Raw genomic sequence first — 24,170 nt, 5'->3', positions numbered from 1 at the left:
GAAGGAGACCAGACCCCTGAGACTTGAGCCCTTAAAAGCAACCAAAAGCCCTGCTTTGGAAGGGCAGGGGTTGGCAGCAGCAAGCAAGAGATAACAGGAGCAGCACTAATTGCTGAGCAGTGCTAAGAGCTCAACAAAGAGAAAGAGGCAGAGGATGTGTTGTTGACCAATTCACCAGAGGTGCAGTGAGCAAGGGAAGGTAACTTTTTATCCCCAAAAGATCCCAAATCCTTTGCCTAGCATGGATACGGCAATGTAGCCTCACTGCTTCATTCTCCAGTGGGTTGCATGTACCTCTCCGACACAATATTCCTAACTCTACCTCCCACAGACACATTCAGAGAATAGAGTGCATGAGGCCATTAGTGGAAGGAGTTGAGCATGACAGTGTGTTGCTGCTATTCCAGGCAATGGAGCTGGCACCACCACTCTATTCATCTGCTCTCTGCACTGGTAGTAAAGTTGCCCTCCACGCCCCACTAGTGTCTACAAACTCATGTTTGCAACTACCCAGCCAGGACACCGATTTTTAGATACCCCCAGCTTGGGCTTCCCAAGTTGGATGAATAGAGCAGAAAGAGGGTGAATTTTATTCTCAACAGTTACAGTATCCCACTCTGTACTTTCTACAATACATAATTACAATGATGCTAGCCTGACCTTAGAACATAAGAACGGCGATACTGGGTCAGACCAAAGGTCCATCAAGCCCAGTATCCTGTCCCCTGACAGTGGTCAATGGCAGGTGCCCCAAAGAGAATGAACAGAACAGGTTATCATCAAGTGATCCATGCCCTGTCATCCAATCCCAGCTTCTGGCAAACAGAGGCTAGGGACACCATTCCTGCCCATCCTGGCTAATAGCCATTGATGGACCTATCTTCCATGAATCTATCTAGCTCCCTTTTGAACCCCGTTATAGTATTGGTCTTCACAACACCCTCTGGCAAGGAGTTCCAAAGGTTGACAGTGCGTTGCGGGAAAACATACTTTCTTGTGTTTGTTTTAAACCTGCAACCTAATTGCTTTTGATGGCCCCTTGTTCTTGTATTATGAGAAGGAGTAAATAACACTTCCTTATTTACTTTCTTTATACCACTCATGATTTTATAGACCTCTATCATATCTCCCCTTAGTTGTCTCTTTTCCAAGCTGAAAAGTCCCAGTCTTATTAATCTCTCCTCATATGGAAGCCGTTCTATACCCCTAATCATTTTTGTTGCCCTTTTCTGAACCTTTTCCAATTCCAATGTATCTTTTTTGAGATGGGGCGACCATATCTGCACGCAGTTTTCAAGGTGTGGGCGTGCCATGGATTTATATTCAAGGATAAAATGAAAGACAGCTGCAGAACAGTGATAGTATTTGATAGATAACAGACTAATGCAATTCATATTCAAAAGGCTATCAAAGGAATTTTAAGGCTAAAAAGTGAAGCACTCATGGGTCAGAAAATGACAGTTAAGACTATGCATTCAACTTTGCCCCTAATGTGGGTGTGCACAGATTACAATGCAGTATTTAATTGCATGATTACATACCAATTTTCCCAGAGAACCACTGCCCCTTTCAACATACAGAACGGATCGTGCACAGTGAATGAAGCAGCTCTTTCATGATTTTTTATTATAAATTGTTCAGTGTGTGGTTCCTGTCTCCATACACTGCACACCAGCCAACTCCTCCACAAAAACAGGAAAGGAGCCTCTGCCTTATTCACTGGATAAACTTACCTCCTTCAGTTCACACTGTCCAGCTTCTGGAGTGAGCAAGGCAGAGGTCTTGTGGAAAGTGATAGTATGAGGATCATGTAATTAGAGATTGTATGGAAATTAATATGCATAAAGAGGGCAATGGGGGGTTGGAAGTAGAATATGGGCTGCCTTACCCTTGGTATTCCTAGACTTGAGTCCTTCACAGTTTAACAGAGAATTTGATATGGAGATTTTTAGGTGGAAAAAAAAAAACCCTGATGAAATCTGATCATGCAAAGTTACTTACTATATACAGCATAATTGCCCTGTCCTGTCCAATATAGGATAGACTTGGACATGGTTCCTTCACAGTCAAGTCTCTTTCCAAATGCACCTTCACATGTCATTCTATAGAATAAAAAGTTCCTCTTCACTTTCTTATGCAGTTCCAGATCACAAATGATAAGAGATTGTATCCTGAATGAGAATTTCCACTTCGATAGATACACATGCAAGTGCAGTAGCACTGGAACACTGGCAGATCATAATTTAGAAAAAAATACAATGCACATGCACAAAGTAAGCTTGTAAATCTTAATGCCTCAGCCAAATCAAAAAGGACTTTCACTAGACCACCTTATCTATTACTTAGGGCTAGCATCCCTGACAAATTACAAGATTCTTCCACAGCCTACCAAGGCATTAGAACTGGTCAGTATGCTTGATTTTTTTGTTTTTAAATGGCAAAAATTTTATCCCTTCTCTCTTTGTATTTGAAAGAGATGAGCTTTTCATAAAATTTATGCCCAGGCCAAGAAGAAACGTGCAAAATTTCAGCCCAAAAGATGGCAGTCTTGACAAAGTTATAAAAAATTGAAGAAAGCTACAGGTGTTCCTATACACTGCCAACAACATAACAATTAGGCATTTAGGCTAAGAGCTCTGCCATAGTTTTAGAAGCGAGAAAATAGGCTACAGAAATGGGGGGAAATCCAGAGAGAATGGTCTTTAATAGGCAGGAAAGCTCCTTTGGCAGCTAATCTCAGTGAAAAATCAAGGCCACCAAATATTCATCTCCAAGACATTAGTCAAGTGATAACAGTGATATGAGGGGACCTACTCATCTTCTGGATCCCCCCCCACCAAGAGACATTGGGAAAGATCTACTGATGGGTACAGGTTAGGATGTGTTCTCACCCAGAGGAGGGGGGATCCCTTCAGCTATTCTCAACATATTGGTGTCCAGTATAGCTTGCATTGACTCACCTCAAAGGTGTTTTTTTTTTTTTTTTAATGTTAGTGCTACTGACGTCCAACCCCCTCATTACATACCCCATATCCGAAAGTATTTCTGGCTTGAATCTTACATGTTGCTCAGGTTCCAGGAGACTGATGGATTTGGCACATTGTTAAATACATGAAGAGTTGTTCAAGGGCTGGAGTGAGATGCAACAGAAGGATTGATCAATCCCAATACTGTATTTTTCCCCCCAACTGAAGAATGGAGTCCTGGTATCAGGATAATGAAGTTTTCATACTTTAGTTATTTGTAAACTCTCACGCCCTGTGGATTGGCTCTCCTGGAGCCTTCTGAGTTGGGATAGAAGGGCCTCTAGATTTGTTCCACCTCACACTTACTCAAGTAAGTCTGCAGACTGCATTGAGCCAGGTTTTCCAGTGTCATCTGTTAGAATGAAAGAATTTGTCAGATTAGTTCTAGGGTAACTAGCATTGGGGTGCTGTGGAGTTCAGCCATTGGGTGTGAATGTAACATCCTCACAGTCCACCCAACGCATTGCCAGGAGAGGCTCATTGGCCCCCGCATTGCCTCACACACCCACCCTTTTTTACATCATCCATACAGGAATTGGATTGGACTATGGAATCCAAAATAAAATTCAAGCAATTCTGGAGACAGGACCACAAACTCCAGGACTGCCAAGTAGTCAGTTCCCCAGCAGACACACTTGTATATACTCCAGCATGTGCACACACACACACTCACTCATGTCCTCCTAGCCACTGTGGAGTCTCAGCTCCCTCCCTGCTCTTCCTTCTCCCTGAAAAGCAAAGAAAGTTGTTCAGCCTCACTTCCTGAGAGTCCATCTGCAGCATATGCTGGAACCCTGACACAATTCCACTCCTCCTACAAGTCAATCATGAATGAAACTGGAAAGCATCAGCCACATATTGCTTCAGTCCCCTTCCCTACGAGAATGGGCTTGAATTACAAAGGAACTGGTACCAGCCACTTTGCTACAGGCACTTCCTACTAATAATTCCCCATAGTAGCTACAGGAGGATACCCAGGCTGATGTAAGACATTTTCGGGAGCTCTCCACCCCAAATGGAACTTCAGTGGCCCCATCCTGAATATTTTTCCAGCCTCTGCACAAGGGATGGCTTTAACCCTAATTAACCAGCGGACCAAATTTGGTGATGAATCCTGGTCATGTGCCACCTGAGGCACATTGTACATATGTTAAGAATAATAATCATCAGTTCTTCCAGCAGAGTTTCCCCTATTAGGGTTATGCAGAGAGGGGATCCCAAAGCAACAGGCTATGTACAGATAGATCAGCATTCCCTCCAACAGAGAGATGAAGACTAAATAATTTCTGAGGATGTGCATCCTCCACGCCACATGCTGAATCCCTACCACGCCCTCGCCTTGGAATAAGCTCTACAAAGAAGTAGCTGTTATGTACATGTATCTCAGCTCCCTTCCTTTGGAAAGTGTCCCTTCAAAGTGACAGGCAAATCCTGGGACAGATGGGTGGGGGTGTCCTTAGGCTGACTCCCCAGCAGCAATGGAGCCTGCAGCTTTCTTCTTGGGGCGAGCTTTCACACTCTTTAGTGGAGGCTGCAAAAGAAAACAGAGAAACTATCAGTTCATGTAGGGCACAAGTACAGAGCAGAAAGGAGGGGGAGCATAGATCAACACAACACAGCAAGGAGGGTTGGCAGAACAAGGAGTCTATTTAATCCAATATGCTGACCCCTTAAACATGGCTGAAGGGACACAGTCTGCTCAAAAATCTGACTTCTGCTTGATATTTTTTAACTTTTTTTTGTCAGTGTCACTGTATAGTCATTAAATTTTCTGTTGTTTCAGAGGGTCTTTCACACAGCAACAGGGAATGAAAAACATTTTAAACCATAGGAAATTTTAATAGGAAAAAACCAAGAACCAGCAAGGGGCCTTGAGAGTATGAGTGGCTTGGTCAGCGGGGGGGGGGGGAGGGGGGGGGAGAGAAGAAAAGAGACTAGGGCCTGGTCTACACTACGTGTCTAGGTCGACTTTAGCAGCGTTAATTCGAATTAAGCCTGGACACGTTCACACGACGAAGCCCTTTCTTTCGACTTAAAGGGCCCTTTAAACCGGTTTCTTTACTCCACCTCCGACGAGGGGATTAGCGATAAAATCGGCCTTAGGGGGTCGGAATTGGGGTAGTGTGGACGGAATTCGACGTTATTGGCCTCCGGGAGCTATCCCACAGTGCTTCATTGTGACCGCTCTGGACAGCACTCTCAACTCAGATGCACTGGCCAGGTAGACAGGAAAAGCCCCGCGAACGTTTGAATTTCATTTCCTGTTTGCTCAGCGTGGAGAGCACAGGTGACCACGCAGAGCTCATCAGCACAGGTAACCGTGATGGAGTCCCAGGATCGCAAAAGAGCTCCATCAAGGACAGAACGGGAGGTACGGGATCTGCTCGCCAAATGGGGAGATGAATCAGTGCTAGCTGAACTCCAAAGCAGTAAACGAAATGGCAAAATATTAGAAAAGGTCTCCAAGGCCATGAAGGACAGAGGCCATAACAGGGACGCACAGCAGTGCCGCGTGAAAATTAAGGAGCTACGGCAAGCCTACCACAAAGCCAGAGAAGCAAACGGAAGGTCCGGGGCAGAGCCACAAACATGCTGCTTCTATGCGGAGCTGCATGCCATTCTAGGGGGTGCAGCCACCACTACCCCAACCGTGTGCTATGACTCCCTCACTGGAGAAACACACAGGGAAGCGGGTTCGGGGTACGAGGAAGATGAGGATGGAGATAATGTAGATAGCTCACAGCAGCAAGGAAGCGGAGAAACCGGTTTCCCCAACAGCCAGGATATGTTTATCACCCTCGACCTGGAACCAGTAACCCCCAAACTCACCCAAGGCGTGCTCCCATCCCCTGAGGGCACACAGGGGACCTCTGGTGAGTATACCTTTGTAAATATTACACATGGTTTAAAAGCAAGCGTGTTTAATGATTAATTTGCCCTGGCAATCGCGGCCAGTACAGCTACTGGAAAAGTCTGTTAACGTGTATGGGGATGGAGCGGAAATCCTCCAGGGACATCTCCAGAAAACTCTCCTGGATGTACTCCCAAAGCCTTTGCAAAAGGTTTCTGGGGAGGGCTGCCTTATCCCGTCCACCATGTTAGGACATTTTACCACGCCAGGCCAGTAGCACGTAGTCTGGAATCATTGCATAACAAAGCATGGCAGCGTATGGTCCCGGTGTTTGCTGGCATGCAGACAACATCCATTCCTTATCGCTCTTTGTTATCCTCAGGAGAGTGATATCATTCACGGTCACCTGGTTGAAATGGGGCGATTTTATTAAGGGGATATTCAGAGGTGCCCGTTCCTGCTCTGCTGAACAGAAATATTCCCCGCTGTTAGCCACGTGGTGGGGGGGAGGGGTGAAGTGATCATCCCAGAGAATTGGGTGTGGGGGGGAGGGGAGTTAGTTGGGTTTGTGCTGCATGTTAACCCTGAAACCGCAGCCCCTCCTTTTACGTTGCAAACCCATTTCAAATGGCCAACCCAACGGGTGCTTGGTATGGGAAATGAGAGCGCTACTGTTTGAAACCATTCCCACATGTTAAGAAGGTTAAAAAAGCCAAAAGACTGTGTCTTACCATGGCTGCCTGCAAGCCGAAATCTGTGGCCTAGCACTGCGTGAGTGATCTCTCACACCAAACCGGCAGGCCCTCAATATAAGAGGAAAAATGCGACCTTGTAACGAAAGCACATGTGCTGTGTAATGTGAACAGCAAAATTTAACGTGAAAGAGTGTACCCATTGTTCTCTAAAATGTGTCTTTTTTAACCACCTCTCCCTTCTCCTCCACCAGCTGCAAATGTTTCTCCTTCACAGAGGCTAGTGAAGATTTGAAAGAGAAAAAGGAGGACGCGGGATGACATGTTCACAGAGCTCCAGATGTCCTCCCACGCTGACAGAGCACAGCAGAATGCGTGGAGGCAGTCAATGACTGATTACAGAAAAGCACAATATGAACGAGAGGAGAGGTGGCGTGCTGAATCACGGGATGAACAGAGCAAGTTGCGGGCTGAAGATGATAGGTGGCGTCAGCTTGCAGAAGGCAAGAGTCGATGCTCCGGCTGCTGGAGCATCAAACTGATATGCTCCAGCATATGGTTGAGCTGCAGGAAAGGCAGCAGGAGCAGAGACCGCCGCTACAGCCCCTGTGTAACCAACAGCCCTCCTCCCCAAGTTCCATAGCCTCCTCACCCAGACGCCCAAGAACACGGTGGGGGGGCCTCCGGCCACCCAGTCACTCCACCCCAGATGATTGCCCTAGCATCAGAAGGCTGGCCTTCAATAAGAGTTCAAGTTTTAAACTGCAGTGTGTCCTTTTCCTTCCCTCCTCCCCCACCCATCCCGGGCTACCTTGGCAATTATCCTCCTAGTTGTGTGTTGAATTAATAAAGAATGCATGAATGTGAAGTAACAATGACTTTATTGCCTCTGCAAGCGGTGCTCGAAGGGGGGAGGGGAGGGTGCGGTGGTTGGCTTACAGGGAAGTAGAGTGAACCGGGGGGGGGGGGGGGGGGGGCGGAGGGTTCATCAAGGAGAAACAAAACAGAAGTTTCACACCGTAGCCTGGCCAGTCACAAAACTCGTTTTCAAAGCTTCTCTGATGCGCACCGCGCCCTGCTGTGCTCCTCTAACCGCCCTGGTGTCTGGCTGCGCGTAATCAGCGGCCAGGCGATTTGCCTCAACCTCCCACCCCACCATAAATGTCTCCCCCTTACTCTCACAGATATTGTGGAGCGCACAGCAAGCAGCAATAACAATGGGGATATTCTTTTCGCTAAGGTCTGAGCGAGTCAGTAAGCTGCGCCAGCGCGCTTTTAAACGTCCAAATGCACATTCCACCACCATTCGGCACTTGCTCAGCCTGTAGTTGAACAGGTCCTGACTCCTGTCCAGGCTGCCTGTGTACGGCTTCATGAGCCATGGCATTAAGGGGTAGGCTGGGTCCCCAAGGATCACGATAGGCATTTCAACATCCCCAACGGTTATTTTTTGGTCCGGGAAGAAAGTCCCTTCCTCCAGCTTTCGAAACAGAGCAGAGTGCCTGAAGACGCGAGCATCATGTACCTTTCCCGGCCATCCCACGTTGATGTTGGTGAAACGTCCCTTGTGATCCACCAGGGCTTGCAGCAGCATTGAAAAGTACCCCTTGCGGTTTATGTACTCGGTGGCTTGGTGCTCCGGTGCCAAGATAGGGATATGGGTTCCGTCTATCGCCCCACCACAGTTTGGGAATCCCATTGCAGCAAAGCCATCCACTATGGCCTGCACATTTCCCAGAGTCACTACCCTTGATATCACCAGGTCTTTCATTGCCCTGGCAACTTGGATCACAGCAGCCCCCACAGTAGATTTGCCCACTCCAAATTGATTCCCGACTGACCGGTAGCTGTCTGGCGTTGCAAGCTTCCACAGGGCTATCGCCACTCGCTTCTCAACTGTGAGGGCTGCTCTCATCCTGGTATACTGACGCTTCAGGGCAGGGGAAAGCAAGTCACAAAGTTCCATGAAAGTGCCCTTACGCATGCGAAAGTTCCGCAGCCACTGGGAATCGTCCCACACCTGCAGCACGATGCGGTCCCACCAGTCTGTGCTTGTTTCCCGGGCCCAGAATCGGCGTTCCACGGCATGAACCTGCCCCAGGAACACCATGATTTCCACATTGCTGGGGCCTGTGCCTTGTGAGAGGTCTATGTCCATGTCAATTTCCTCATCACTCTCGTCGCCGCGCTGCAATTGCCTCCTCGGCTGGTCCTGGTTTTGCTTTGGCATATCCTGGCTCTGCATATACTCCAGGACAATGCGTGTGGTGTTCATAGTGCTCATAATTGCCGCGGTGATCTGAGCGGGCTCCATGATCCCAGTGCTAGCTATGGCGCCTGGTCTGAAAAAAGGCGCGAAACTAGTATCTGACGGACCAGGGGAAGGAGGGAGGGAGGGAGGGGCGAGTGACGACATGGCGTACAGGTACAGGGAATTAAAATCAACAAAGGTGGCTGTGCATCAGGGAGAAACACAAACAACTGTCACACAGAATGGCCCCCCCCCAAAGATTGAACTCAAAACCCTGGGTTTAGCAGGCCGTTGATTTCACGGCGGGAGGGGGAAGCTAACGAATACAGAACAAATCTATTTTTTACATCTTAAGACGACGGTGCAGCATGACTGATAGCCCTCGGCATCTTCTGGGTGCTTGGCAGAAAATACTGGGCGCTTGGCAGTTAGTGTGCTAAGACTGATAGCCACTGCAGTATGACGACGATGGATACCAGTCGTAATATACTATCTACTGCCAAAAGGCAAGGGGCTGCTGCTGTGTAGCAATGTAGCCCCACGTCTGCCAGCCCCACGTCTGCCAGCCCCCAGATCGCCCTCGGCCTCTTCTGGGTGCTTAGCAGAAAATACTGGGCGCTTGCCAGAAAATAGCATACTACGATTGATAGCCATCATTGTCAAGACAGTTCGATAGGACTGAGCATGTCTGCCCAGGTGCCCATGATTGACAGCCACTGCAGTACGATGACGACGGTTACCAGTCGTAATAAACCATCTACTGCCAAAAGGCAAAAGGCAAGGGCTGGTGCAATGCAGCCCTATGGCTGCCAGCACCCAGATCGCCGATGAAGGCTACTAGTCATGCTGCACCGTCTACCGCCAAAAGGCAGTTAGCTGCTGCTGCTGTGTAGCAATGCAGTCCCACGTCTGCCGGCACCCAGATGACATATGGTGACGGTGAGCTGAGCTGAGCGGGCTCCATGCTTGCCGTGGCATGTTGTCTGCACAGGTAACCCAGGTAAAAAGGCGCAAATCTATTGTCTGCCGTTGCTCTGACGGAGGGGGAGGGGCCTGACGACATGTACCCAGAACCCCCCGCGACACTGTTTTGCATCATTCGGGCATTGGGATCTCAACCCAGAATTCCAATGGGCGGCGGAGACTGCGGGAACTGTGGGATAGCTACCCATAGTGCAATGCTCCGGAAGTTAACGCTAGCCTCGGTACTGTGGACGCGGTCCGCCGACTAGAGCACTTAGAGCATTTTATGTGGGGACACACACAATCGGCTGTATACAACCGATTTCTATAAAACCGGCTTCTATAAATTCGACCTAATTTCGTAGTGTAGACATACCCTAGGTTTCAAATCAATCAGTCTCTATTCCAACTTTTCTGGTTCTAAATAGTACCCACAATCCTGCTCTTCCAGAAAGAGAGCCATTAATGTCTTGGACTAGTTTGTACACTCTGCTTCAATTGCTTATCTTATTCCAGATCCTTAGGGAGGGGAGTGGATTCAGTGAGTTGTGAAGACTTGACACCATTGACAGAGCTGAGAAGTTGCCCAAAGCATGTTTCTGAAAAAGTGTCTAAGAATTCCCACAACAAAAGAACAGAAATTGGACTTGAAAGTTCTGAAGAAAGACCAAGCGGAAGAAACAAGTCTTCCTGAAAAGCACCTTACCTTCTGTATCTGTCAAGCAGCAGCAGAAAAGGACACAGTCCCTATTTCCTTCCCCCCCCACACACCTCCTGCACTTTATAGATCACCTTTAACACCCATTAATAGGAGAATTGCAATAGAATCTGGCCCTCCTGCTTCGCAGCAGTTTATGCTCACTGTTCTAGGCCACAGGGCCTTTTAGGGAAGAGAGCAGGAGGATCAAGCCAGAGGAGCTTCTAAGATCAGAAATCCAGGCAGGTTTCAAGCATCTCATCAGACCAGGCATTTTGCCTAGCAGGTAACTAGACACCCAAGTGTGCAGCATACCCAGTCTAAATGTTTAAATGTTAATGCCATGTTACTACAGATGGTGCAATTCAAACTATCAATCCATCACTAAATGTTTCAAAGTTTAGCAGCTTGAGTTAGGCTGAGCAAAAAATGGCTCCCTCCTTTATAATAGGAAGAAACAACGTATCTATCATTTGTAATCCAAATTATGATGTTGGGGAGACCTTCAGCAAAAGCCCAACCCTGGAAAGTTTCAGCTCAAAAAACAAAAGTTTCAGAGTTATGAGCATCTGAAAAGAGGGGGTTAGAATGGAAACTATACTGGGCATAAATGCACCCATTCTAGTGTGTGGATAGGCTTAGAGATGTGATTGAAGGAAGGAAGGAAGGCATAATAACCATCCACTCCTATCTGAAAAAAGGCCAAAAGGGGAGTAACAGGATCAAGTTATATATCTAGGGCATTTCTAAGACTCAAGACACAGGCTGTATCTATCAGTAAAAGTTTCCTGACACGAACTGTCTCAGGGAAGTGGGAGTCTCATTGTTTCGCAACCCTCATCATCTAGGCTAAGAGCCTCTGATGGACTTATCCTCCATGAATGTATCTACTACTTTTTTGAACCCATTTATAGTTTTGGCCTTCACAACATCCCCTGACAATAAGTTCCACAGGTTGACTGTGCATTGTGTGAAGAAGTACTTATGTTTGTTTTAAACCTGCTGCCTATTAATTTCATTGGGTGACTCTTGGTTCTTGTATTATGTGAAGGAATTAATAACACTTCCCTATTCACTTTCTCCACACCATTCATGATTTTATAGACTTCTATCATATACCCCCCCTTAGTCGTCTCTTTTCTAAGCTGACCAGTTCCATTCTTCTTAATCTCTCCCTCATATGGAAGCTGTTCCATACTCCTAATTATTTTTGTTTCTCTTCTCTGTATTTTTTTCCAATTCTACTATAGCTTTTTGAGATGGGGCAACAACAGCAGCATGCAGCATTCAAGTGTGGGCATACCATGAATGTATATAGTGGCTTTATGATATTTTCTGTTTTATTCTCTGTCCCCCTATGTTGGCTTTTTTTGACTGCTGCTGCACACTGAGCAGATGTTTGCAGAGAACTATCTATGACGACTCCAAGATCTCTTTCTTGAGTGGCAACAGCTAATTTAGACCCCATAGTTTTTTATGTATAGCTGGGATTATGTTTTGCAATAGGCATTACTTTTCACTTACCAACACTGAATTTCATCTGCGATTTTTTTGCCCAGTCACTCAGTTTAGCGAGGTCCCTTTGTAACTCTTCACAGTCAGCTTTGGATTTAACTATCTTGAGTAATTTTGTATCATCTGCAAACTTTGCCACTTTACTCTGTTTACCCCTTCATTTATTAATACGTTGTACGGATCCCTAGGGGACCCTGCTATCTACCTCTCTTCACTGTGAAAACTGACCTTTTATTTCTACCCTTTGTTTCCTATCTTTTAACCAGTTACTGATCCATGAGAGGACCTTCCCTCTTACTTCATGATCACTTACTTTGCTTCAAAGCCTTCGGCGTGGGACCTTGTTAAAGACATCCTGAAAGTCCAAGTACACTACTGTATCACTCTTGTTCACATGCTTGTTGACTCCCTCAAAGAATTCTAATAGACTGGTGAGGCATGATTTCCCTTTACAAAAGACAAGTTGACTCTTCCTCAACATATCGTGATCTATGCATCTGATAATTCTGTTCTTTACTATAATTTCAACTATACAAACCAGCTCCAGCCCAAGAAGTCATTCAGACACCAGCTCACCTCAGCTTTTGTCACTTTCTTAGGAGCTTTGAGGCTCTGGGTGCGTTTCGGTGTTTTGTCTCCTGCATCCTCATCTGAAGGTTCTGTTCTAGAATCAGACTGGGCCCCATTTGACCTTTGAGACACACTGGCCTCTTCTCCTGAGGAGTAACAGGAAGCAGCTAAGGACGAGAAGAAAACAAAAACACCTTTTATACTTTTCAGTACCAAGTCCATCCAAAAGGGGCTCCCAATCAGGGCTGTCAGGAGGGGAGAGAGATGTCAATAGCTCTTACTCAGGGCCTGAGGGATACACCCAAGAGTATGCAAACATGCCCATAATCTGGGAAGGACGGGGAAACTGTAGAAGACTCATGCCCCCTAACCAGGGTGGATTGATTTGCATCAAACAATTTAAATCACTGTTTTTCATCATGATTTAAATGAGCAAGCAGGAAATCTTGATTTAAATAATCAATTTTACTCATTTTGCATTTTTACCTTTTAGTTATTTTCCTAAAGAGGGGTTGAGTCTCATTGACTAGTAACCATTAAAACACAACGGTACACTAAAATTGGTACTTTTGCTAACAGGAGGATATTCTATAGCTATACACATTTACTTCAAGCTGCTACAGTTTAAAACATTTTTTCAGACTTCATTTTTACATTCTTCTATGTTAGAAAATAGTGAATGATACACTTCTTATTTACTAGAGGATTGAATTTTACTTGACGTTTTTGTGCATTTTTAATAGAACTTGACACAAATCACATTTAAGAAAGCTACCTTAAATGTGCTGGATACACAAGAAAAAAGTTTATCAGATGTTTTGCATTTGAAACTGATTAAGCAAAGAAGGAAGGTATTTATCTGTAATTTGTGAATTGATCTATTGTTTCTGTTCACCGTGTCCTTCAAGATTTTAGAATTAGTAGAGCTCATACTCTAACACCCAGTTTTTACTCTTGGATTGGAAAAGGAAAACAAACTTTCCTGCTTTTGTACTTTCCCATTGTTTTTTTAACCTTTAAGGAACTAGATATTGAACTGCACTCATTGAACAAACCGAAATGAAGAGAATTCTCTTCGTACCTCCAGAAGAAGCTACTACTGAAAAAGCTAGTTTAGCACTTAAAAAAAAAAAAAAGTATGGTTCCAGGGGCATAGCCAGCAACTTCCACCAGTTCAGTGATGTGGCATTCTTTAAAAATTATGGTAGTGGACATGTATTGTATGAACATTTTTTCATGAATTTAAATGACTTTAATGTCTAAACTTACTATATTAATGTAGGCTGTCATATTTTAAAATAAATCTATTTAAAATTAAATTTGAAAAATAAAAAAAATCCAGGGATGACAGCAGATTCATCTGGAAGGGAACTCACTCCAAAAATCTCTTTCCCCCAAGTAACAGGCAACTCATACTCCTGTATTACATACAGCATTCAAAACAAAATCCAAAGCTTTGGCAGCACCTACCACTATCTTGAAGCCTCGATACCCTCCCCTTACCCCTGTTGTTCAGGGCCTCATAGAATGGCCTACCAGGATTATTATATACCTGAATCCTCAATGGTTTCAAGGCCACTAGTGGAGGTGCGCAGCTGTGGCTTGGGGCTCCGTAGATGCACAGTATCTTCATCCCGGATCAGAGTCAAATCCTGCATGCTGAAACTCCTCAGCTTCTCAGACAAAACTCCCTGACCCTAACAGGACATCATAGTTAGTGCCATGGATATCTCATACATGGCTTCTGTCATCTGGGATTCTTCACAGAGACAAATTGGAAGGAGAGGGAAAATGTCCCATTCCTCACAAAGAGACTCAAGAGGAAGAGACATGCATGCTCTAGAAGCCAACAGGAAAGAAGACTGATCCAGGGAAATCTCCCCCTCAGCCCCGCCCCAAGCTGAAGTGCTGTGTGAAGAATAATGCAAACTGGAGGAAGGCAGGAGGAGAGTGAGGTCAGCAGCACCCACCAGCTTCCCTCCAAACCAACAGGGAATCAGCTGGAGGGACACAGCAACAGGAACTGAAATAGTTTTAAAACAGAATTTGATAAATGTATGAATGGGATTATATGACATGGTTGCCTACGATAGCTGGACAATGCACTTGATGACCAAGGAGGTCCCTTCCAATCCTATGGAAGTTATCCTGCTGGGGGCAGACTGGTGTCTCAGAGGCTAAAGAAGTGGATGCAGCACACAGTTGTGTTACCTTTGCAGCTGCAGTAACTGCTGCATTGGCAGCCAAGTTTAAACCTTTCTTGCCGACTCGCATCATGGTTTCATAGCTCTTGTCACGGGCCTGGGTAATATACTCATCAATCTCCTAGGAAAGAAGTGGGGAAACCCAACATTTAGATTCCTGGTTACAAACATGGACAGAGATCCTCCCCATTAAAAACCAAAAGCTCATCAGGCACCTTTCTCCAAGACTAATGGCACCAGCTACTAGGCATTACTTCTGTCACCGCCATCCCTCTCCCATTTACAGCAGGCTTGCACCCAGTGGAGGGTTGCATTTGCAACTTGTCAAAAAGCAGTGAACTATACCTAATTTACAGAAGATGGAGCAGAGGATAGCTGTGCCTACCAATAATATGAAGTTGCAGCCTGTAGAGGCGACAGGTTCTAGAATGCATGGCTTCCACCTTGATTCAAACAGTCTAACTGCTGGAGCAGTCCATGTGGGAACCCATCACATCTGCAAGCCACACATCTATACTAAAAGTTACAGCTACTACAGGTCATATTGCAATACTCCATAGGGTGCACTTTGTCCACCTTGCTTTAGAGAAGTAACACATCCTACATCCTCTGTAGGCAGCACAAATATGACTTGATGCATCAGGATCTTTATTATGGTCTAAATGGGTCAAAAGTCACCCAACTTCCAGGGCAGGTCAATAGCCATGGCAATAAAAAAGTACCTTCTCTTTATTGGAGAGCGTTGGGTGCACAAACTTCCTGTAGAGGACGCTGGAGCCCTTGGTGTAAGGAGAGAGCAGCCAGATCACAAATGCGATTTTCAACTCGAAATAGAACGGAAACCTGAGAGAGACGGAGAAGCTGGAATCAAGAGCAGGTTAGAGACAGATACAGATAGGCAGATAGTCCAAAGTGGAGCACAGATCGGATTAGTAAAGAGAAGATTCAGAAATGGAACAGAATCATCATGACAAGGCCAGCAATGTAACAGAGTCCTTCCTGAACCTCTGGGACACACTTCCTTGAGGCCTCTCTGGGTATGTCTCCATAGACTTGGGTTTGTAGCTGTGTAGACAGCGTTTGTAGTTGCGGCTCAGGCTGCAGCTCAGGCTCTGAAGCCCACCAGGCATTTATGTCTACAAAAGGCAAAGAGGCTAAGTCGCAGCTTCCAGCCACAATGGCTACAAAAAAAGTCCTTGAGTGGAGAGGACCCTTCCTCCTGTATCCCACAGCAGCTGATCCTAGAAGAGCGTCTGAGAGCTTTCCCTCCCTTCCCCATATGGAATGAACAGCCTGGATACTCACCAGGAAAGAACAATATCTGTGAGTGTTTCTGCTGTGGTGAAGAAGGCAAACACAATCCAATACATCATCCACTTCACCTGTAAAAGGACAGCTATTCCATTATAAACCAAAAAACACAAACACTAGGTTACAACCCAAAAACTGGGATTTCTTCCTTGTCAAATGACTTGTCACCTCAAGATGTTAATTTTATCCTAAGGATGAGGGTATGTATCAGTAATTTAGGATAGAACACATTAATTGGATGTCATAATTATCCATAAAACATGAAATTATGAACACAGGAAAATGTCAGCTAAGGTTAACCTTTAAAAAAAAATCCAAACAAATTAAGATATGCAAATACATAGCTAGGAACGCCCAAACAACCTTAATTCTATTATGTAGTGACACCATAAAATACCAAATGATTACAGCATTTTAATGTTTATAGTCCCAAACTAGATCAAGACTTTTTGACTGAACATTAGATTTTTCTTTTTGCCATAAATCACAACATGTTTGGATTTCCTTCTAATTTTAACTTTGACCCTGAATTTCCTGGATTTGTCATGCTTGGAGATATATACAGTACTACAGGCATGTTGCTACTTTTATTCTAAATTACCGATATGTACTCTAAACCTTAATTCCATCTTTGACGTAGTTTGTTTGGGAATTTTCCTTTTAATTAAAAGTTTTATAAGTAAGCATTGAACAAGAAACCCATAGAAACTGTTACCATGTGATATTTCTGGTGAAGTTTATTTATTTATTTTTAAACTTTTAGGGACATATTTCCCTGTGGGTCCTGATTGTTTTTTTGACACTCTGGAGCCAACAAATTTTCCCCTCCCTTTTGAATTGGTGCACTGGGTAATTTTTGAAAAGACATATTTAAAGACATTAATGATCACTTTTTGCTATTATTCATAACTGAAAGAATATCTATTAGAGACTGAAGAATAAAGTTTTCTCCTTCAGAGGAAACGCATGAAGTGTTGCCCTTTTTCAAAATTATCACTAACTCCCATTGTTTCCAATAAGAGAAAAGTCAAGATGCCCTCAGGGAAGATGGTAGCCCTCCTGTATTGTTAGGAGGTAGAGAGAAGCACTGCAAGCAGAACATAAATGGAGGCAGTGGCCATCTTTGCTAAAGGCAACTTGTAGTCTCAATGCCATTGAGAATAAAGGCAGATGGTAGCCATTGTGAAATAGGGGAAGTGTGTGTGGAATTATCTAGAAGAAGGTTATGCGCTGAAGTTTACATTTTCCTCTCTGATGAAGAAGTTTGAAGAGTGTCATTAAGATAATTTGGGAGAAAAAAATAAGATCTGATATAGGATGCTAAATTTCTTAAAGAACCACCTTAATTTAATTTTATTTCAAACTAATTAATGGATTTACTTGTAAAGTCTTAGAAAATTCATCCTATGCTCAACAAGTAAGTGCTGTAATTTTGGAGAAAAATACAGCATATCCTTATACATAAGAGAGTGAATTCCTGCAAACTTCAACTCAGCCTTAGCTATGGAGCCACAGCCGACAGACACATCCACAATATACTGAATACTATTGGTCTCAATATAGAACTTTATGCTGTCCCACTTCTCTTTTTGTCATATTGCAAATTGGCCATTTATTTGATGTCCCTAGCCTCTATTAGCCAGAAGTTGGGAATGGGTGACAGGGGATGGATCACTTGATGATTACCTCTTCTGTTCATTCCCTCTGAAGCACTTGGCATTGGTAGGGTTGCCAGGTGTCCGGTTTTTGACCAGAGCACCCGGTCAAAAAAGGACTCTGGCGGCTCCAGTCAGAACCACTGACCAGGCCGTTAAAACTCCAGTTGGCGGTGCAGCGGGGCACACAGGCTCCTACCTTGCTCCACGTGGCTCCCAGGAAGCAGCCAGCATGTCCAGCTCCTAGGCAGAGGAGTAGCCAAGGAGGCTCCATGCGCTGCCCTCGCCCGCAGGTGCCGCCCCGAGTGCCGGCTCCGCAGCTCTCATTGGTCGAAACCACAGCCAATGGGAGCAGTGAGGGCAGCGCCTGCAGGCAGAGGCAGCATGTGGAGCCCCCTGGCCGTGCCTCCACCTAGGAGTTGGAGGGACATGTTGCCGATTCCCGGGAGCTGTCTGAGGTCAGCACCACCTAGAGCCCACACCTCCTCCCGCACCCCAATCCCCTGGCTCCAACCCCCTCCCACACCCCAAACCCAAACCCTGAGCCCACTCCTGCACCCCAAACCCCTCATCCATAGCCCCACCCCAGAGCCCACACCCCCAGCCAGAGTCCTCACCCCCTCCTGCACCCCAACCCCCTGCCCCAGCTTGGTGAAAATGAGCAAGTCAGCAAGGATGAAGGAGAGTGAGCAACGGAGGGAGGGGGGATGGAGTGGGCGGCGCCTCGGAGAAAGGGTGGGGCAGGGTAAGGGTGTTTGGTTTTCTGCAATTAGAAAGTTAGCAACCCTAGGCATTGGTCACTGTTTAAAAGATAGGATACTGGGCTAGATGGACCTTTGGTCTGACCCACTATGGCCATTCTTACGTATTCCTACTCTTATTTTCTGATAGCCCCTTGCAAGAGGCTTTATCAAAGCCATTCTGAAAGCTCAAATTAAATTATAGTGACTGATTCTCCTTTACCCATTATTCTGTTGACTCAAAATTCTACATCAAAGACACACAGTTTTCCTTTAAAGAAACTGGGCTGCTTCATCCCGATCATTACCCCCCCAAAAGACAGAAATTGTTGGGCCACACCAGAATAGATGACTTCACACAACTAGGGGTTGCACTGATGTTAACAGAGTCAACCATCTGTTAACTGCTTGGACCGTTCAGTGCTGTAGAGGCCGAAGGCAATTGCTTGGTGGGAGAAAAAGCCAGGAAGGAAGCTAGGGATCGTGGTCTGCAAAAACAGGGGAAAAGGGACAAGCTGAGTTTGCTACAAACAAGAAGAAAAAGCATTGGTCAAGTGGGTGACAGTAGGACAAGTAAGGTAAATTGGCCATGTAAGGCAGGAAATTAAAAAAAAAAAAAAAAAAGAAGGTCAAATGAGCATAGATAAAAATTCTTCTCCTTTTCTCTGCCAGTGTTGTCTATTGTTTAGACTGAGCTTTTCAAGGCAAGGACTACTAGTTTTTCATTTTGTTTTTGTAGTTTTAAATAATTGGCAGACTGCTAATTGAAAAGAATAAATATAATTGTGTTCTTTAGAGCACCAATCTTTCAGGCACTGTAAAAATTATAAGCCAAAACCCTATACTATAAACATTAAGGTTGCATAATCAAACATTTAAAAGTTAGAAAATGCCAATTATTCAGATTGATAGGGCAACAATAATATTTCCTAACTTTCAAGTGCTTGACTTTCCAATAACACATTCTTTTAACATACTTTTATAGAATAATAGGTCTCATGCTGGCAGTATTAGGATGTCCTTGGAATTTCTAAATATTATAAATGACAATTTCTTAACTCGAAGTGTTGCATCCAACATGAGGGAATTCTATACGAGACATCTTGATATATAGAGAAGAACTGATAACAGAACAAAAAATTAGTGGTAGCTTAGGTACAAGTACTCATGACTTGACCACATTTGTTATGTGCCAACAGACTAAAGTCCAAACCAGTAATACCTGATGCTGTAAAAAGGCCCAGTTTCACAAAGCTGAAAACAGTTATGAGCCAAATCAGTTGGTTGCCACATAACAGTGTTTAGCCCACTGGGTCATCTTCAGTTCATGCATTATGCTTTTCCTCCCCATAAAAAGCAGGGAAAGGTAGAAGGAAGAGAACTTGAAACATAAGCCCTTGTATCAGAGGCCTGGTATAAGGCAGGACTTGCTCACAAAATCTGGCAAGAACAGGACTGATATCGCAGAAATACACATTCCTAAAAAGTGCTAAGCACAGAGTACTCACGCAAACACATCCCGATTTCAAGTGGTACCAGAACATCCCAATGTCATGAATGGTACAAAAACATTCCCCAAGAATAACAGGAACACACTGACCTCTCCTAAAAAATGAGGTCAGGATAACAGTACGTAATAAAAATGTTTTAATCAAAACAACATGTACAAGGTAATGGGTAATAACTAGCCACGTCAGGGGAAACGAACTATGTCAGAGGCAGTACTAACTTGTTTGAATCCAGGTATAAAAATGTATCTCAAAGGAAGTATCTTTGTCCAGCCAAGGGGGGAATGAAAAGTCCTGTCATTCACTAAACTGCGTCTATTGTCCTGGGCATACATGTCTTAGTATCCTCGTAAATCTGCCAGGTGCTATTACTGTGCTTTGTCAACAATAAACCTGACCTGGTGCCTTCGCTCCTGAACGAATCCTGTGGTCATTGGGATGTTCACTCAAGGTCTGTTATGCCACCTGTCTGCGCAAAGCTGGGACAGCACACAAGAAAAAAACCACACACATGCAGCCAAACATCTAACCACAAGTACAAAGTACTATACTTAGGAAGGAAAAAATCAAATGCACAAATGTAAAATGTTTAATTCATTTAATGTGTGCCATTTAATTCTGCATTGTTCCACCACAACCCATTTCTCCCTCAAACTGACATCACTACCGAGTCACTACTGATGTGGGCTGCATTCAACAGGCAAAGCTCCATATAACTTTAGAAGGCTGAAGAAACAGAAGGAGACACTGCAGAACTAGGTCATGGAGCCCTCACTGTTGATACCATTCCTGGCTCTGCAGTTCTGCAAGTAGGAGAACCACAAGTCATACCACAGACATCAACTCCACCACACCAGTATCCCACTCACCAGTGTTGTTGCTCCTCTTAGAGGCAGCAGTGAAGCAGGCAAAGAAGAGTAAAGGGGGACTAGACTCCACCCAAATACCAGCCAGATATCACCTCTCCCACTGAGGTGGTGTTCTGAAATGCTCAGAGGAGCACCGTGCCTCCAATCAGGAGACTCATTGCTTGCTGCTGGAAAGTCCACTTCCCAAACCACTGCGACACCATGGGCAGAAGCCACAAGGGTGGGGAGACTAAAGAGAAATAAGCCCTAAAAGGAAGCTGGAGAAAATCCAGCCTGACAGAAGTCTCTTATCATTCAAGAGAAGAAACAAGGCAGAATAAACCATCCAACGTACAAAAGGAAAACTAAGGAAGACTGAAGAGTAACAAAAGGAGGCAGAAGGAACGGGCTAGAGAGCCATATTCCAATGAAGAGGGGAGGGAAAAGTATCTCATCTGTTTGGATTTTGAAATACTTTCAGATTATACCATATTTTCACTCTTTCACTGTCTCTCCTGCCAAACTAGATTTAGGATTTGAAACCTCCAGCCAAATCAGCCTGTTTCCATGACATCATCTCCTTTTGTTCCAAATCTGTCAATAGGCAGGGGTAACATATTAGCCTACAACCTGGACAAAAGGGCCCCTCGTAATTTGAGAACCTGAATATTTTTAATAAAATTATCTGGACAACTAAATGATCAACTCTGGAGCTGCTCACCCTTCTTAAAAAGATATTGTTCCAAGATGTCTGTCTGTCTGCGGAGAATCAGTGTGACATCCATGTATGGGGGCACACGTTTCCTTCAGGACCAGAAACGTAAGGAGTTTTAAATGGAAACTTAAATGGTGCCGTCAGAGAAGTATTGTTTTGATAAAGCACTGCTTGCCATCTCAATCTGGTCCCTTCTGCCAGGGTTTTGCTGTCGGACCTTATTAGAATAGACTAATATCCTCCACCCCTTCCTCCCAATAAGCAAATCTGAACTACCACACCTTCTTAAAGGATCCATTAATACTATCAATAATGAGCACCTGCAGAGCATAAGAACACAAGAACGGCCATACTGGGTCAGACCAAAGGTCCATCTAGCCCAGTATCCTGTCTGACTTCAGCCTGATTTTCAGGAGAGCTCTGCTTCCTTATGGGTACCTAAACATAAGACCAGATTTTCAAGATTGCTCAGTAGCCAGCTGCTCCCGTGTAACACTTATAGCCAAAATGCCTAAAGAGCTCAACACCCAATATGCTGAGCTCTTCTGAAAACCTGTCCCTTTATTCTGGTGCTTAAATGGAGCTGAGCTCCTTTGAAAATCTGGCCCCAATTGTGTGAGCAGAATTCTGTTGGAAATATCTGGTAAAGCATTATGGTCAACATCAGCTAACCTTCACAGGCTTGAGAGGCTGGTATTCTCATTTTACAGATGGGCAAACGGAGATGCAGAGCAGCAAAGTCAGAGGAAGTCAGTGTCTGAACTTAGCAAGGCAGAGTCTGAATACACTCCATCCGCACCTAGCCTTGTGGGGCTGGCCTCTAGCTTACCACACACACTCAAATGATAGGAGATATGTTTTGTCCCATACAGAGAAGGGAAAAAAAGCTGGTCTCAGGAGGGGGAGGATCTTGGGTGGTATGGTATTCTTGAAAACAGGATGAGAGTCAGGTTTGCCGGTGAGGGGCGGGGGTTGCCAGTGGGAACACAACACGGCGACTCACACTTACATATTCTTTTACATTTTTCGTCTTCACGGCCTTGTAAGAGGAATATGCAGGGTATAAAGTGCCAAATATTAGCCTGGAATAAAACAGAGCCCATGAGAAATATTCAGCATTCTTATCCACTTGATGTTCCTCCCCTCCTGGATCCCAACACCTCATCTTAATTTTGCTTAACACAAACACCCCTCCTCCCTAAACCCATCCTTTGACTTCAGGATTAAGATTCAGTTATTGGAGTGCTCACAGCCTGCCTGAAGCCACTGCAGGCTTTCACCTAGGGCAGTTCCACTGGCACCAAACTCTCCTTTTATATCTAAAAGCTTCAGCTCCCTGAATTTCCTACCACTGTGTCTCTCCATGCCTCTCGCAGCTGGGGATGGTGGGGATTACAGCACTATGAAATGCACATTACAAGGTGATTCACCTCAAGACTATTCAGAAATGTACATTAGTAAATAATTTTGCTGCATTTCATGCAATGGACACAGTGCCCAAGTGCTCCAGCTAGCACTGCTGACAACCAAGAAGCCAGGTTTAATGGGTTAGCTTTGACCTATAAAGCTCACAGCGCTCATCCATTTTCAGGATGACTCTCGCGGGTGGGCTGAGTTATGTGTCTCGTTCCTACGAGAAGAAGGGGGTGCTGACAGGGACCCCGTCTCAAATCCCCCCCCCCCCCGCCCGCTGTTCCCGAATAGCCGCCAGTGCCCCCTGCCAGATGCAGCTAATGCCGGCGGATGCCCGGCAAGGTGGGCTCCGGGCTGCAGAGCGGCTGGGGGGCGGTGTCGCTGTGCGTGTGGCGAGGGCTTGGCGCTCTCATGGAAAGAGGCGCTAGCACTAAGCCTACGGAGCCTCCCCACCCCACACACCCCGGCCTCGCAGCGCGCCGCCACAGGCTGCGGCTCGCTCCGCAATTCTTACAGGTCCCCCGAGCCGCTGGCTCTGAGGGGCGCCGGGCAGCGCCGGCCGGTCTCCCGGCCCCAGTGTGCGACCCGCGGCTCCGCAGACTGCAGGGGGCCGGGATGCTGCAGAGCCACCCCCGCACTCACACCACGAGCCGGGAGATGATCCACGAAACCATGGCGGAGCCGGGCCGGCTCGAGGTCCGAGAGCAGCGGGTCCGCGGCAGCCGGCTCGGGGCAGCCTCGGACGATCCTTAAAGGGCAGGTTCCTGCAGCAAGTATGGCCCCACCCCAGGCTCTTAAAGGGTAGGCCTCGCCGCGTCGGAGGGAAACTGGGGCCAGAGCATCCCAAGAGCAACGTCTCCTCAGTGCGAATCCTGTGCGGCGCAGTATGTCCCACCTACCCGCCCACCACGCAGCGTTCCCCCCCCCGTACCCCTCCGCACCCCTCCGCATCGCCACACAGCGATCCTCCCGGTACCCCTCCGCGCCACCACACAGCACTCCCCGTATCCTCCCTCCGCGCCACCAGAGCGCTCCCCCGGTACCCCTCCGCGCCGCCACACAGCGATCCTCCCGGTACCCCTCCGCGCCGCGTACCCCCCTCCGCGCCACCACACAGCACCCCCCGTATCCTCCCTCCGCGCCACCAGAGCGCTCCCCCGGTACCCCTCCGCACCGCCACACAGCACGCACACCCCCGGTGAAAAATGTGA

The 24,170-nt window shown here is 45.9% G+C and overlaps 1 protein-coding gene across 2 annotated transcripts; it reads right to left on the bottom strand.

Annotated features, from left to right (window-relative positions):
- Positions 1 to 4,482: 4,482 nt before the first annotated feature.
- On the bottom strand, positions 4,483 to 23,633 carry REEP2 (receptor accessory protein 2). Of its 2 annotated transcripts, none has more exons than XM_065409491.1 (8): positions 23,602 to 23,633; positions 22,556 to 22,628; positions 16,075 to 16,151; positions 15,492 to 15,612; positions 14,777 to 14,890; positions 14,118 to 14,262; positions 12,587 to 12,711; positions 4,483 to 4,557 (listed from the first exon to the last, which is right to left on the bottom strand). In XM_065409491.1, exons 1-8 carry the CDS (start codon positions 23,631 to 23,633, stop codon positions 4,483 to 4,485), a joined length of 762 nt encoding a protein of 253 aa, XP_065265563.1. The 2 variants fall into 2 exon arrangements, with proteins under 2 accessions (XP_065265563.1, XP_065265564.1); XM_065409492.1 differs by having other exon boundaries at positions 14,118 to 14,256.
- Positions 23,634 to 24,170: the final 537 nt, after the last annotated feature.

The sequence above is a fragment of the Emys orbicularis genome, chromosome 8 (assembly GCF_028017835.1).
Source record: "Emys orbicularis isolate rEmyOrb1 chromosome 8, rEmyOrb1.hap1, whole genome shotgun sequence".
NCBI classification, from domain to species: domain Eukaryota; kingdom Metazoa; phylum Chordata; order Testudines; family Emydidae; genus Emys; species Emys orbicularis.
The sequence above is the reverse complement of the archived record's forward strand: the minus strand, read 5'-3'. Positions and strand labels throughout refer to the sequence as shown.

Excerpts from the sequence above, each read along its gene's own strand:
- REEP2 (XM_065409491.1), bottom strand. The coding sequence starts at position 23,633 with ATGGTTTCGTGGATCATCTCCCGGCTCGTGGT. Across the intron at positions 16,152-22,555 it reads CGAAAAATGTAAAAGAATAT|GTGAAGTGGATGATGTATTG; the intron begins GTAAGTGTGAGT and ends GTCCTTTTACAG. Across the intron at positions 14,263-14,776 it reads CAGTTACTGCAGCTGCAAAG|GGTCAGGGAGTTTTGTCTGA; the intron begins GTAACACAACTG and ends ATGTCCTGTTAG.